Raw genomic sequence first — 16744 nt, 5'->3', positions numbered from 1 at the left:
ATTAGTTTTTGGGCTACTAGTTAAAATAGGAACATTTTACAAAAAGGCGTTGGGTGGAGTCAGAAGGAAATGAAGAGGTATTAACTTAATAACAAGAATATGAATGCAATATATCTTCCCAAACAAGAGTGTTATTGTATACAAGTAAAGATGTCAAATAATGTCTGTTTACTAGGTCTCTACCTTCGACCCTCCAAATCCTTATTTTTCCAAATCTTTCTGTTTCTATTCGCTGCAGCTTTGCTACACTTGACCTTGGGATTATTCTCCTAAATGCAAGCATTTTACCTCTTGTGTCTTTAAACCATACCATACAAATCCCCTTTGTTTTTCACAAATAAGCCATTTCAAATTCGGGACTGTGTTATTACGAATAAAAATCAAAGATGAATATTTTTGCTCTAGCATCAAATGCATGAATAACAGTAATGAAGGATAGATGCAAAGGTAATGATTCAAATAAAATGGGTAAAAAGACCAAAATTAAGCTAGGATCATGTTTTTAACTTAAATCCACTGCATGAAAAGTGGGATTTTCGTCAATATACGGCACTGTAGATTGTCGTGGAACTTCAGGTTAGCGGCAGTTTACGACAATTTGCAGGCTTCGCCGAAAACTCCCGTAAATTGTCAGAAATTGACGTGGAATTTCTTAGGCAGTGTTCCCCCCATACCTCCCCCCCATGGAATTCTAGAGGAGGCTTTAACATGTAAATGAACATGCTGTGAGCTATACAAATGCAAACCAGGGTTGCAGGGGGGGTTTTACCCCCCCTGCAACCCTGGGTAAGAAAATCTCTGATACAAAGAGATCAGGTATAGCCTCTTACATTTTAGCTTGAATTGATTTATTTAATTAAAGTATAGAGACCAAAACTGATCTTAAGCTGACAGAGCAATACATTTAGAGCAGTTATTATTTTTTTTTAAATTTGCATTTAAGATAAAAAATAAAATGTTGTCTGTCAATATGCTCAATTCACAATTACTTAAGTGGAAAAGTTTCAAGAAATGATTCTGAGATGATTCAATTTATAACATGGCGCATTATCCTGTTGGAAGTAGCCATCAGAAGATTGGCACACTGTGGTCATAAGGACATAGGTCAGCATGCTAAATTGGTTTTAAGTGGCCCAAAGTGTGGCAATAAATATCCCCCAAATAGATGGTAGAAATAGATCAGGCTCAGTATAGCCTAATTATAGACTCTTACATTTTAGCTTGAATTGATTTATTTAATTAAAGTACGCTAGATTACTGTGTATGCAAATGTTATGTAAAAAAAATACACAAAATAATTTACTTCAAAAATTAGTTTTAATCAGAATCAGTTGGCTGTAATGGTTAATTTTTTTTTTTAGATTTCCACTTTTTTTTTTTTTTTTGTTATTGAATATATATAAAAAAAAAAAAACAGGCTGCAGCCTGTCGAGAGTAAAGATGATTTCACCATGTTCTCTATCTATCCATATCTATATCTATATATATATATATATAAACTTGAGTCATGGAACTCTGCTTACAGCTCCTTATTTCATGTAAACTAATAACTTGTGTACATGATACTTGTTGATGGCATTAAAATTATTTCTAATAGCATTAAAAGAGCATTAAATTAGAGTTCCTCATTCCTGTATAAAACCTGTGAACTCTTAATTTAATCTGACATATTAAAAAAATCCCCATCATCATCCAGCAGATGTTCAGTTTCTGCCCAAATATTTTCTTTCTGTTGTGGATTTTTGTAACAGGAATAACTAGGATCATCCATAGTTTGTATGAACTCTGTTTATTCTCTGCTTCCAAACTCGTCATCTCTTCATCCATTCCTGCAATAAGAATTTTCTTTTAAAGTTGTGAGATTCACTCTAGAATTTCACAACTTCTTCCTGGTCTGTTGAAGCACCAATAGTCTGCATCCAATTATTTAATTAATTGCTCTTAGTTTTTGGGAATATATTCAAACTATGCTCTAATTTCTAGATACCGATCTGTTTTTACTATAATTTAATTTGACAAACCGGGTCTTCTCTACATTCTTTTTTCTGTTTGGTGCGATTGCAATAGCGGGTCTTGATCTGGACGGACCGGAGGGGAGCAAAAAATAGCTCAGCTCCGTATTTTGACGGTGAAGGACGGAGAAGACGTACGTGGGCGGTGACGAGCGGAGGATGTGGAACAGCTCTCATTGATTTACATGACAGACAAGTACTCCGTACGTGAGCGGGGCGGAGCGCTGACGGAGTATGTGGAATCTGGGGGTAAAGGAGGACAAATACACGTCCGGCTGGGTGCAGCGCCGGACGCCGGACAGTGCAATGAAAATCCGGACTGTCCGCCCTAAAGCCGGACATCTGGCCACCCTAATACGAACTCGAGGAAGAGAAGACGTGCACAACGCCACGCTAGCGGTAAATATATGTTCGATTACTGGTAGCTATGCTAAAAGCAGCCTAGCTTAGCTAGGCAAGCTAAAGGCAACCTAGCCTAGCTAGGTAAGCTAAAAGCAGCCTAGCCTAAAGCTTTATTAAAGTGTATTTTTTGTGATTCACAGGAAGCAATATGCCGTCTTAACAACTCGTAGACTAATTGCAGGCGCTATGAACCGGAGCAGGGGTAAGGTTTAAAGAATATGCTTTCATTCTGCGGTAAAAGGACATGGATACGGATAAATACCGACCATAGCTGTACTTTTTTTTTTTTCACAGACTACAGTCGCCTCACAATGAGGCGGTGACCTCCTATTTGCTCGGATTTGCACGATGTTGATAAAGACGACATTGTGTGTAAGTGACTTGTTTTAATGTTTTCTCCTTCCTTGTTACTGTGACTTGCGTTTGATTTTTTTTTTATTCATACCACTCTCATTTAATTGTTTTCCAGCTGCCTGTAAGACGTATTATGAGACGGTATGCAGGAGCTTCAGATACACGCTGCTAGCCAGCACGCTGCGTGCGGAGGCTGCCAGGCTATCTGCTCGGAGTCGGGCCAGAAGAAAGAGGGTAAGACTTTATTTGGTGACTATTTTTCAGGTGCATTGATAGATGTGTTGTGTCCATATGCAGTGCGCTGATTCATTGTTTTTTTTTTCAGCTGCTGAAGGCGAGGCAGAGTGTGCTAGCAGATGAGGAAGTGGAACTCTGTAAGTCCGCCACCGTCGACCTCATGTCCGACGAAGAAGATGGCGTCGTCGGCGGTGTCTCTGGATGGATTGTACGTCGGCGGTGTGTCTGGATGGATTGTACGGTCGCCGCCATTTCGTAGGCCGGATCCCTCTGAACTCCGTGTTAAGCTGCAGTCCCGGTTAGAAGCGATGCCGAAGTACAGGGCCACGCACAGTATGCGTCTGCACATCGGACCTGCCTCGGAGGGAATGCTGCCTGTTACCTCCAACCCCGAGGAAGCAAACGGACCGTTCACGGACTTTTAATTTTTAGAAACGCATGTGTTTGGATATGCGTTGTATATAGTTGTGTGTGTTTTAATAAAGCTCTTTCTTTGCATAAACAGCTTCCCGGCAAATCTTCATTTCCTGTATAAATTCATTCATGTCCTTGATGGTAGCATAATAATTGTGTAGTAGTGTAGGATAACATAAATACACACCATATGAATGAATAAATATATATATATGAATATATATATATATGAATGAATAAATATATGTATATATATATATATATATGAATGAATAAATATATGAATATATATATATATGAATGAATAAATATATATATATATATATATATATATATATATGAATAAATATATATATGTAAATATATATATATGCCAACCAATCACGAGCGACTTTACTTGTTTAAAAAGAAGTGGTTCCGTCCAATACTCAGTAAGAAAATTAAAGCCTGGCGTGGCCACGTGTGGTTTTGCTGCCAATCACGAGCGATTTCACTTGTTTGAGAATAGTGGTTTCAGCCAATACTGAGAAGGTTATTCAAGCCAGACCTGGCCAGCCGCGCGGGTTTGCTGCATTCATATGCTAATTAGGGCCATTAGTACAGCTGATCGCTCTCCACATACGTCACGGTACGTTTCCGACAATTTGTGGCACGACAAACGCGGACAAGCACGGGTTGCAAATTGTCGGAAACTGACGAAAATCAGGCAGATCTGCGGGAGTTTACGGGGGTTTACGGGGACGAAAATCTCACTTTTCATGCAGTGATCTCTAGTATTATGGAAGGATAGGAATACAGAAACACAACTCCATTTTCAAGGCTGTTTAATTACAATTTTAGACAAAGAAAGCCATGTTAAGAACAGATTCTCTTTAAAGGAAAATCTGTGATTATATCTAAAATAAATAGTGCAAAGCATATTGTCAGTCCAATAGCTTTAATGGATTGTTTCTGCAGAATGTAAGGCTCGTTTGGGGCAAGCTTGTGCATTCAATAGCACTGCTCAATGTCTATTTTGTCTCTAATATCTACCACTGAATGGCAAGTTTTCAAAGGACTCTGAAAAAAAATCTTAGTAGTGATGAAAAGTTGGAAAGAATAATCTTTTTCTTTATTCAGAAAAGCATTACCTCCTTTTGAGAAATTGTGTTTTTAAGCACATAATTAGAAATCTGTTTTGATTTCTGAAAATGACTTAAGGTCCTCAATGAACAAAGTTGAATGACTCTAATTCCATGACAATGTCTCCTTTTTAAAAGAATCAATAGCTAAGTTCTAATGAATTCCCAGTTAGTGTCTATAAAGGCTGCAATTCAAGTATAACTGAAGTCAGTTGAAGTTACACAAGCTCTTTCACATTCTTTATGCTTCACGTTAACAACCCACTGCAGACTTGTTTGCTATAAGACCTTGAATATATTCAGTTTTCTCTGAGGACCTCATGCTGAAATTGAAATGTAGAGAGCAAGTTTTACTTCACATAGCTATAAAAAAAAACACATGACATCAAGAATAAGAAACAACCCTGAATGCTGTTAATACACTAATAAAACTTCAGCATCTAAAATCTTCATTTTGAAAACACCTTAATTAAATATTAGCACAGATTAATTATGATAAAACTCTGTTTTAGATCCTCATGTCCTTGGGAAGAAAATAGTTGCAAAAATGGGTAGAATTTTCCAGTCATCCAGTTGCTAAATGGTAGCCAGAGGGGAAGGGACACAGTTATAGGAAAACATTGATTAATGCCAGAAGGAAATCTTTATGATGGACAGGTGACCGCTGCTGACTTATCAGTTTAATTCCTGCAGGATATTCAGTCTTCATGTATTTATACATAGCAGAGAATACATTTTTGCAAGATTGTATTCGAAATTGGTATTTTTTTTACTATAAATTATGTTGTGCAGAGTATAAATTATTAATTGGGGGAAATGTAAGGGATCTTTCTAAAGAGAAAAAATGAAATAAAAAAAACCCTCAAACCATCATCTGGATTTTAGATGTGTTGCGGCTGATAATACATAGCTTAATGTTATAACTTAAATGTTTTTAAAGAAAACCAGAAAGTTAGTTAACTTAATTTTAACCAGTAACATTATATTATTAATTTATTCTGAATGGATTTGCAAGTTTATGTATTGATTTTGGTGTGTGATGACGAATGCACCTTTTAAGGTAACTTGGACTTGATGCAAACATAGAGATTTAATTTCGCAGCTGTTGAGCAGTTCTCTTTTAAGCCTCTCCTAGATAGCTGAGCTCCTCACCACCTCTCCAACGCAGGGCCCAGCCATTCAGCTGAAAAAGTCAATTTCTGCAGCTTGCGTTTGGATCCCGTGTGTTTGGTCATGATCCAGATTTCATGAACATAGGTGAGTTTGGGAACATGGACTGACTGGTACAGTTAGTCCCACTGTTGAACTCCCACTCCATTTGTCCTTTTATGTACAGGACCTTTTCCACTTAAGTAAGAAAGATCGTAAACAACCTTTTTCCAGATGAGAACCATAACATCGATCCTTTTAGGAGCTAATCTTGATCCTAGGTGCTTCACACTTCAAACTGCTTCAGCTAATGCTGTACATCTTGGTAAGAGGGAGCCAGCAGAACCATGTCCTCTGCAAAAATTAGGGACAATGAAGTTTTGTGATAACCTCTGGGACTTCAGACTTGGTGATGAAGAAGTTCGACACTGGGCATTCAGTCTTTGCTTTCACCATGGAAGACGTGGCTCAGGAGATATTCAGAATATTTCTTCTACCATCGGACAATGTCCTCAATGAATCTCAGCAGTTTCCCACTAATTATTTTACTGTCCAAATAAAATTAATCTCTTTCTTCTAAATTCTAACACAATACCTCATTTGGTCAATTTGATTTTTTGTAGATTGTTGCAAAGATATTAAAATTAAAAGACTATATCCACATTTACATAAGTATTTATTGCCTTTGCTAAAAAACTTTATTAATCTGTCATTGGGAGCAAATTTAGCCTTGAGCCAATTATATGATGCAACAAGATATTACATCTACCTTTGAGCAGCTTCAACAAGTATTCTTTTAAAGACAGACTCCATCAGGTTGGATGGAAGATGTCTGTACAAAGCCATCTTCAGATCAATCCAGATATGTTCAACTGGATTCAAGCCTGGACTTTAGGACATTCACATATTGATTCTGAATCCCCTCTATTGGCTTTGGGTTGTTTTCTTGCTAATAAGTGAACTGTCGCCCAAACCTGAGGTCGAGAACATTCTGGAACAGCTTTCTATTCAGGATCCAGGATGATTCTACCAACATGCTTTAATGTAGGCTTAGTAACGTCCAGGGGATGAGTAATGCCTGGTTTCCTCCAAAGATGACACCAGGTGTTATACCAAAGAGTTAAATTATTGTCTTATCAGACCAGAGAAATATGTTTCTTGTGGTTTGAGAGTTATTAAGGAATCACAAAATAATTGAAAAATATTCTAAAATACTGGTTAATGATGGCAAACCTGTCATTCAGTAGCTTTCAGGCATCCTGTCAAGCTCCATTGTTTTATTCAAAACCCAAATGACACATAAGAAATATTCTAGAGTCATGCCTGACATATTATTCAAGTCTTCAACTCGGTGAAGTGCATGCTAAAATCATTATTATCTAAGCGTTTTTACGTTAAACATGTAAAAACAACAGCTTTAAAGAAGAATTATAATCCAATCAAATCTGCAGTTTTTGATTGGCCGTCTTGTCCAGCAGATGATCATCGTCTTTTACTTTTACTAACATATTTTACTTCACTTTTATTTAGGAACTTATCAATTATCTCATCGTGCTTGTTTGAAAAAAACAGAAATGTTTTTGTAATGTTCATCTGCTATAGTGCAGATCTCAATATGTCACAGAAAACATCAATAGTTGTGGGGGAAAAAGATGCATAGCACATAGAAAGGCATTTTGAGGTGACGTGCTTAAAGAAATAGGATAAAATGATAATGTTGCAAAATGTAATGCTGGTTAATTTTACTTTTGGTTGCATCTTATAATTGTCTTTCTCTTTGTGTCAGTGGAAAGGAGGGCAGGCAGTGATGTAAGAATGAATGTTGGGGAAGTGTGAATTTGTGAGTCATAACTGCTGCTTTAATGAAATGGTGTCAGATTGGGTTTATATATCAAGGGACGGAAAAACTCCTTTTCTATAAAATAACAAATTGTTGCACTTCAGAGAAGACTCGGATTTACAGATTTACAGGGAAAATAAGACAAAAGTGTTTTCATTTCTCCACTGTGAAGTGAGAGGAAGTACAAACAAAAAGTTATATTTAGTAAGTTAAAAAAAAAAGAAAAAAAAAACCCATACCGTTATTTAAATAATATTTTTTTAATATGTTTAAAAGTTTTATCCAAACATCTAAACATTCATGGGTCCATCAATACCCCGTCTGTCTGCACACTGAGGGGACACAGCCTCGCTTTCCTCTCTCTTTTTCTCTCCTACGTCTGCTGGCCACATACAAGGCCCTCCATTCAAAGACCCTCCTCTTCCAGCCACAGTGGTCCCCTGAGGTGTCTCTGTAGACACTGAGCTGCCTGGGATTGAAGTGTTAGACTAAAGGAGCCAGTGAGGCCCATTGCATCTTCCTCACTGCTGACTGGGCTCTACAGGGTTTCCTTTGATTTCTACTCCCCACTTGGTTCAAAGCCTCATGAAGAAGCCATGTTTTAGAAATTATATGAGGAGTTGGATTTCAAGATCTGGTTAAATCTTATGCTTTTTTGTAGAAAAGGAAGTTGCAGCACATTGGAATTCTTGCAGTGTTCCAGCAACTGCTTGAAAGAACCTTAAAATGTAAAATATTTTTACCAGATCTGTCAGAAATATAGAGAGTAACCGCCAATTACTGTATTGCATTAGGATCTTATCACCGCCTAGACAATAAAGATTTTAAAATGAGGCTTAGATTAGTTTGTTTCTTGGTTGTTGTTTCATTGTTGACACAGCTGTGAATCAGAACTTTTATTACAGGAATATGAAGTTTGTACATTTCATAATGTTCCGAGCTCAAATGACACAACTTGCAGCATTTCAAATAAGATTATAAAAAGGATAATTGATATATATTTTTATTCCTTTTTACAAAATGAAAGGCTATATCCACATTTAAGTCTGGACTTAAAGTTGGAAGTTTGTCCATCACACATCAACTCTGAAGAAGAGCCTCCTCACAGTATGATGCTCCTCACAGCAGCAATGTCATGTTCATATGTAGTTTGTCTTCCATTAGACATTTCAGTTTGAATATATTCCAAAAACGTAGTTTTTTTTTTTTACATATCTGCTATGCCTCTTACGTGACTTATAACAAACTGCCCACAGGATTTTATGACTTTCTATGAACAATCACTTTCCTTCTGCTATTTATCCAGTAAACATCATTTGGGGTCTTCAAAGCCATCCATTTCTTTAATTACTTTTGTCTCAAATACAGTTGTATTGTGTTATGCATGGTATTTCCATTATGATAATAAATTGCATTTTTTTATTTGAAAGAAATTAGATTTTTTTTATGGGCCCTAATATTGTCTGTTTTGTCTAGAAACATTTTAAGTGATGCATGCATTTATGAACCTGTATACCAGTTGAGTCATTTTCATGTGCGTAATTACTTCATAAACAGAAAAAAAAAGCCTAATGCTTTGTTTATGAAACAAAGCTTCAAAAACATGATTGATTGATTGGTTGATTGATTCTGATTAAATGTTGGGCAACTTATTAAATAATAGTAAGTTGTGCAGGAGTATATGACCAAACTTGATATCTTAAAATAGGCACAGTTCAAGTTCTGCTTAATATTTTAAATAGCCTTCTAAGTCCTATTAAAACTAGTAATGCAGTAATTGTTTTTAATTTATGTTCCAGCTTGCAAAATGCTTCTGTTTATAAGATATCTGCTATTAGAGACTCAACCAATTCTGGTTTAATTGTTTATTCTTCTATAAACTCAGCTTACTCTCTTTTTTTTTTAGATCTTTGAACTTGTTTCGGTCAATGATCTGTCTGATCTTGTGCATAAGGTAAGATCCTCTAATTGTCAACTTGTTGGTTTTCCTCCAAATTTACCAGAAGGACCAGTAGGACCTTATTTATTAGGAATTATAAAATGTCCTCAGGCTGTGTCTCAAGCTTTTTAAACATGCTGCTGTTCAGCCATTGTTTAAAAAAGGCAAAGCCCATTCCAAAGAAAAATGACAAAGTATAGGCCTGTTTTCAATAGCTTTTTGTCAAAATAAAGATAGTCCTTGAAAAAATTTATATTGAAACAAATAACATCTTAGAAAAATTATATCAGGGGAATTATAACTGGATGACTGAGAATCTTGACAGATATTCTCTAACTTATGTTGCTCTAGAGTTTGCCTTTCATACCCTTCATTACATGTTGTTTGGATTCCTGCTATTCTTTGCATTCTGGGGTCAATCAGGTCTCCAGTCATCGCCTGCAGATAGTTCAGAAGGGTGCAGCTCATTATGCATACACATACAGTATTCCCAGTGTTGGCTTCACTGAACTTGCTTCCAGTCAGCTACAGGATTCTTTTTCAAGATATTTGTGATTATTTTAAAATGTTTGGATAATTTAACTCCACTCTATCATTCTGAGCATCTGATAAGACCGGAAGCTAAACTGACTTTGGTTGGTCCAAACTGTTGGCTGAAAACTAGAAGGGACTGAGTATTTGCTGTGGCTGCACAACAACCCTTGACCTGCCTTCCTTTAAATATCCAAACCCACCTGTTTGCGCTGGCTCAAGTTCAGCAAATTGTGTTGTGAATTTGTTTTAATTCTTTATATAAATATATAAAATAAATGTATTAGTGCAATGCACGCAAACAATTATCTTTTTTTATTTCTCCACTGATAAAATATTCTTAATACAAGGTGGGATTGTTATTTAAAATCTATCATTGCAAAATGATGTTGTAATAAAAGATGAACATACTTTAAACCTCTTAACACACTCCTACTATGAATATAAATCATTGTAGAGGGCACTTATGTAAGCAGGTATGTATTATTTGCACAAATTAGCATTTGAACATGTACCGAACAAGGAATGCGCTGTTCTTCTACATGTTGTGCAAATTGTATGGCATTTAGAAACCTGTTAAAAAAATTATCCTTCCTGGTGAGATCTACACTGAGATCAAAATTTGCTTCTCTTTTGCTTTTCTCTTAATTACCACCAAATCATTGGCAGTTAAAAATTACAATGAACGACCTTGCAGCTAACTTCAAGGTACCACTTTAAAGTGCATGATTTTGTGACTCTTGTGTGGATTATGGCAGGGGCTCTTTGAATGCAAGGACCTGGCAGACTCACATTTATTATCTAAGATTCATTTGTTAGAATATTACAATTTCAGAAAATAACCGCTGATGTTCTAGTTTGATCTCTATTAAGTTTCATTTTACTGGATAAATAGTGTTTCATAAAGTTGTTAAGAAAAACATTAGAATTCCATTAAATGATCAGTTTTAGGGCTTTCTATGGGATTTCTTATCGTTTATTGCAGATTTAATTTGAATCATAAGGAACCCTGCAGTCACATATGTCTAATAATACACAACCCTCCTAAGTGGATACCTTCTTAGGAATTGTGCTGTGAAAAAGTACATGCCATCTCACAACTTTCTTGTATTTTGTTTGATTGTCACACGGCAATATTTTAAATCATGTATAAAAAAAACAGATTTTAACATCAAAAACAACTTCAGCAAACACAAACATGAATGTCTGTATGATAGTCTAATAGAAAAGAAAAAAAGACCTGACCTATGTAAAATTATATAATAATCTCTGTATTTAAATCGAGAAATGTGTGATCAACATTTGTTGATTCAGTTTCACCACACACAAACCCACCTGATTCATGGCATTCATGACTCATCCAGGAGGTCACAAAACAACCCAGAACAGAGCACTGCAGGCCTTACTTGCCTCTGTGAAGGTCGGTGTTCATAATTCAGCAGTAAGAAAGAGAGAAAATAAAACTCTATCAGAGAGATTCAAGGGCAAAACTACTGTTGACCAAAAGGGACACAATGCTTAGCCATGCATTTTCCAATTCATGTCGATGTTCCCAAAGAGTTTATGCCAAATTCTTAGTTACTTTACATTTTGGAAAATAACTTGGCTTTCAAAGATAGATAATTTAAATTGCATGTCTGTCATGTTGTCTGTCCGTCTATCTAACCATCAAAAGCTGTATGAGCTATGCCGGTTTTCCTTGTTATCAATCCTTGCCCAGAGTGAGTCTCAAAGATCAGATGCAGCAGAGGATTTCTAGTGTTAACTATCATTATCTCACAGACCTCTCAACAGTCCTGCTGCATTTTAAGATAAACAACATCAAAGCAAAAAGGGAGAAAAATGAATCCATAGCAGCCTGGAGTATTTTAGAGTTAAAATTTTTTAGATTTTACAAGCTACTCTACTTACATAAAGCTTCAATATTAATTACTTATAACATCCCTATTAACATCTGTTTTTTACAGATTCTCTTAAGATTTAAAGTTATTTGCCAGGTTTGCTTTGCACGTGATCTTATCAGCTCACCACTTGATCTTTGACCCTTGAATATGTATATATTATATAGTATATCTATTCAATACTTCTAATCGAATAAAGGTAACACTAAGATGATGTCGTATAGCTACGTTGAGTGACAGCTTGGTCTGTTAGAGATGAGTAAAATGAGGCAGAGAGGAGAAGGAGGACTGACACAGAGCTGGCTCAGTGAGTGAGGCGCACATTATTCAGCAGGAGCGAAGGAAGCGCGCGCCTCCTCTCCATCACATTTCACTTTCCAAACACTGACGAGAGAACAAAGGAGTCACCATGTAGAATCCGCCAGGTAACACTCACAGTATCTCGGATCGAGCCGTTTTATTTTTTTCTCTGAGGATTCCCAGCTCCGATTGTGCCGCTTTGGAAGGCTGTCGATCCATCTATCCTGGAGGAGACGCGCTGCTCGCTGGATGGATGCGGGCTCCCGTCCTCTGTCGCTCTGACTCCTACAGACTCTGTGTTCATTAAAAAAAAACCTTGATGATCTGGCTTTGACGGGAAAGTTCATCGCTGATTTGGTGAGTATCTTACATTTGTTCTGGAAATTGTCAAATTTAAAATATGCTTTGGATGAGAATATTCAAAAATTGTTGGAGAAGTTATTATTTGGAGGCTTCTTGGAAGGAAACGCGTGCCAATTTAAATAAACACATCAGCTGACATGACAAATCTGAAATCAGTTTTGGATAAAGTTATAATCTGCATGTATAAAATGAATGCTAAATAAAATAAAAATAAATAATCACGTTGCTGCAGCTTTTTCTTAAACGGGTTATTTTGTAGTTTATATTCAACAGGTTTGATTCAGTTTTTGTGAGCTTCTCAATTGAAAGGACGTGCATCAGGTATATGGTTCATTTCTCATTCACAGTTTGACTAGAAAACTTTCCAAACTATATATAATGTTAATTTTAATGTTTACATTCGAAGTCAAAGCTGCAGGAAAATCAGACCATTGGCTCTACCTATTTTTGATTTTCTTTTTTTTAACCATAACTGTTTGTCACATTGCCCATAGCCATTTTCTTTATAATAAGATTATGCACATATATAAAAAACTAAATTGACTTAATATATATAAAAAAAGAAACGAGCAATAATAATAATTTAAAAAATGTCCACCTTATGTTGGATCCTTTATTGTGGTACATGCTTAGATAAATATCTGTTTTAATAAATACATTTTTGATAAATATATTTTTAATATAAGTTTTATACACGGTGAAGCTCACATGTTGTATGGATTTCATATACAATTCCAGTTTTTAGTAATTCAGAATATTACATATAACACCAATTATGTTTTTAACTAAGAAACTAAAGAAATGGTTGATGTGACCTATATAGTAATGCAGAGGACTAATGACTTGACAGATTTCCATCAGCTGTCACTGGAGTCTACCTGACACAAATAAAAAGATGAGGAAAAATATGTTTATTGTATGAATGCATATAGATAACACATTTTGTACGGCTAAATCTGTGCGCATTTGGATGAAAAATTTGTGCTGTTTAATAAAGGATTAACATCTATCAAAATGTTTTTGTTCTCAAAAAAGCTCAGGGCTCTTGTATGATACACAGCTTTGATTTATAAGATATTCTACTCATGTTCAAATTTGAGTTTGCAGTCGTAGAAATAGCTAAATCATTCAATAAGGGTTCCAATTATATGAAATATGTTTTATATTTAAAATTTTAACAAAACCATATTTTCTCATTTAGAAGTGTTCTAAAAAAACATCACAAGTATGGGAGGTACAATTAAGAACATGTAACTTTTGTAGGTGTAAATGTGAATTTCTTTCACAGTATCAGTTGATTCTGTCAGTCACTTAAAATATATCTTTTTATGAATTACCTTATATCGCTAACTTACAGTATCTCACTTCACTAATTAAGAAATGATTACACATCTTGGTTGTTATGGGTTATTATAGCTGATATAGTTTTGATAAGTTATTTTACAGATCATCGTTTATGTCTGTCAAAGTGGCTTAATATTATTTTATCTTTTTCTGTTTGATTTGAACAATGGTGAACTCAGTAGCAAAACATTTTATCTGACTTTATAGCAGCAAGCAATCACTGGCAGTCATTTTTTTATCAGCTGCTAATTTTGACATTTGTCTTTTTTTTTTGCACAAATCTTCCTTAGATGCAAGTTCCTTCTAAGAGCAGTGACGTCTAAAGGAAGCCTTAGACCAACCTTCTGCTTTGTAATGGCAACAGGAGTAGCAGCATGGCTTCCTTTTGCTAGGGCTGCGGCCATCGGGTGGATGCCTGTGGCTAGCTGCCCCATGCCCATTGCTCCGACAGACAATAGCAAAAAACAAGATGAGCTGATCGTCCTTAATGTCAGCGGCCGCCGTTTTCAAACATGGAGAACAACTTTGGATCGATACCCTGACACGCTTTTGGGCAGCTCAGAGAAGGACTTCTTCTACAATGAGGAAACCAAGGAGTACTTCTTTGACCGAGACCCTGATGCCTTTAGAAGCATCCTCAACTTCTACCGAACAGGAAAGCTCCACTATCCCCGTCATGAGTGTATATCAGCCTACGATGAGGAGCTGACATTCTTCGGCATTATACCTGAGATCATAGGTGACTGCTGCTATGAAGAGTACAAGGACAGAAAAAGGGAGAACTTGGAGCGGCTGCAGGATGACCAGGAGGAAAACAAAGACTTGAAGCTGCCCAATTTGAACTTCAGAGAGACCATGTGGCGCGCCTTTGAGAATCCCCATACCTCTACCCTGGCCCTGGTCTTCTACTATGTCACCGGCTTCTTCATTGCCATCTCAGTCATCACCAACGTGGTGGAGACGGTGCCCTGTGGTTCTACAACCAACCAAAAAGACATGCCATGTGGCGAACGCTACACTGTGGCATTTTTCTGCATAGACACTGCCTGTGTCATGATATTCACTGTGGAGTACCTGCTACGCCTGTTTGCTGCACCCAGCCGTTACCGTTTCATGCGCTCTGTGATGAGTATCATTGATGTGGTGGCCATTTTGCCATACTACATTGGGCTTGTGATGACAAACAATGAGGACGTGAGTGGTGCCTTTGTGACGCTGCGTGTGTTCCGAGTGTTCCGCATCTTCAAGTTCTCCCGCCACTCCCAGGGCCTTCGGATCCTTGGCTATACGTTGAAGAGCTGTGCCTCAGAGCTAGGCTTTCTCCTTTTCTCTCTCACCATGGCCATCATCATCTTTGCCACCGTCATGTTTTATGCCGAGAAGGGCTCCAGCTCCACCAAGTTTACCAGCATCCCAGCTTCATTTTGGTATACCATTGTCACCATGACTACCTTAGGGTGAGTACAACATATATGTACATTGTGTTTATGTTTGTTTAAGTAATCCAATAACTATGAGCTAAATAAACTCACTAGATGAGTTTGTTTGGAGTTTTTCAACAGATTGAATAATTTATGAAAACTACTTTGACTTTTAAATGAGAGCTGAGGCAGCCTGCCTCCATGCTTTAGTACTTCACAGCTTATTGGAGACTGTCAGTGTGACTTATCTGGAGCAGTTTAGCATGTATCCATCAGGATAAACACTTGTGGGGTTTTGTTTGTTTTATATAACAAGGCACTGGTTGAGTACACTCTAAATATGTTCATATTGAAAAGATGCTACTAAAGTTGGTGTTGGCCCTTTTACCAGATGATATCTAAAATGAATTCTGTTCATCATACTTTTTTTCCTTGCATTCAATTAGTTGGCTTAAAAACAAAATGTAAATCTTTGAAATATTAACAACAATTTATCCTTTTTGCTGTGGTGCATTGTCTTTTTTTCCGCTGAATTTTGTGTAAAGCTGCTTTCTGTGGAAGCAGCTGAACTGCATTACAAAGTGAGAGTTCTCCTCTGTATGTCTGAAGGTGGTGTCCCCTGAGAATGCCCGGTCACCTTTATAATGATTTCTCACTGCTCCTAATCGCTCCCTCCTGCTCGCTCAGAATCTGTGACATAAATGGCAAGGTGAATTTATAGTCCATGAAAAGGGTTTCAATAGTTTGGCTTGGCATCATCTCTAAGAAAGGGAGTAATATAAAGAAATGATAATTCTCTGAATATTCAAGTACTGAGCAATTGTTCAATCATAACCTCAGAAGCATTGTTTAGAAAAGAAGCAGGAGACAGACATCAAGTCCAAATTCTGGTATTTTAGAGAGTAAAATAGATGCAAAAACACAAATAAATAAATAAATTATACTTTTCCTGGACAAGTGAAGACTCCCAGACTTCCCTGTCCCCAGATGCCCAGAGTTTATAGCTGTATCCGATTTCAGCTGCTGCATCCCCTAAGGACCCGGTTTACCTGGACTGGGTCCTTCGAGACAGGGTAAAGAACTCCTGCTGACAATATTCACTGTACCTCAAATAGCTCAAGCTACTTGTGGTGGGTGAGTAACCAAAGCTTTGTATTTTTTTATTCCCATTAACCACTCAGAGATTTTAATTAAGTAAGGGTAGCTGTATTCCTAATGACACACCACTGACTTTGTGACCGAAAGACATGATGAAAGACATAACATGAGTTATTTTCCTCAGGCCAATATACAGCGCTATGAGCGGGGCTCCCCTCTTAAAATACCTCCTATGTAGGTTGGGAGAAGACACAACGGGGTTGACCAGGTCATGTGACCTGGAATAACGGAGCTCTTCACTGGAGCTCCGCCGCTTGT

The 16744-nt window shown here is 36.9% G+C and overlaps 1 protein-coding gene across 2 annotated transcripts in view; it reads left to right on the top strand.

Annotated features, from left to right (window-relative positions):
• Positions 1 to 12211: 12211 nt before the first annotated feature.
• The window catches only part of LOC119794539 (potassium voltage-gated channel subfamily D member 3-like), a 117857-nt gene continuing 113324 nt past the window's right edge, over positions 12212 to 16744 (top strand). For both annotated transcript variants that reach the window (XM_038302248.1, XM_038302170.1), the window contains exons 1-2: positions 12212 to 12557; positions 14198 to 15364. In XM_038302248.1, the coding sequence (XP_038158176.1) occupies positions 14262 to 15364 (1103 nt within the window). In that variant the 5' untranslated portion in view covers positions 12212 to 12557; positions 14198 to 14261. The remainder of the gene's footprint in view (positions 12558 to 14197; positions 15365 to 16744) is intronic.

The sequence above is a fragment of the Cyprinodon tularosa genome, unplaced genomic scaffold, assembly GCF_016077235.1.
Source record: "Cyprinodon tularosa strain WSP-4 unplaced genomic scaffold, ASM1607723v1 ctg10, whole genome shotgun sequence".
Taxonomy (NCBI): Eukaryota; Metazoa; Chordata; class Actinopteri; order Cyprinodontiformes; family Cyprinodontidae; genus Cyprinodon; species Cyprinodon tularosa.
The sequence above is the reverse complement of the archived record's forward strand: the minus strand, read 5'-3'. Positions and strand labels throughout refer to the sequence as shown.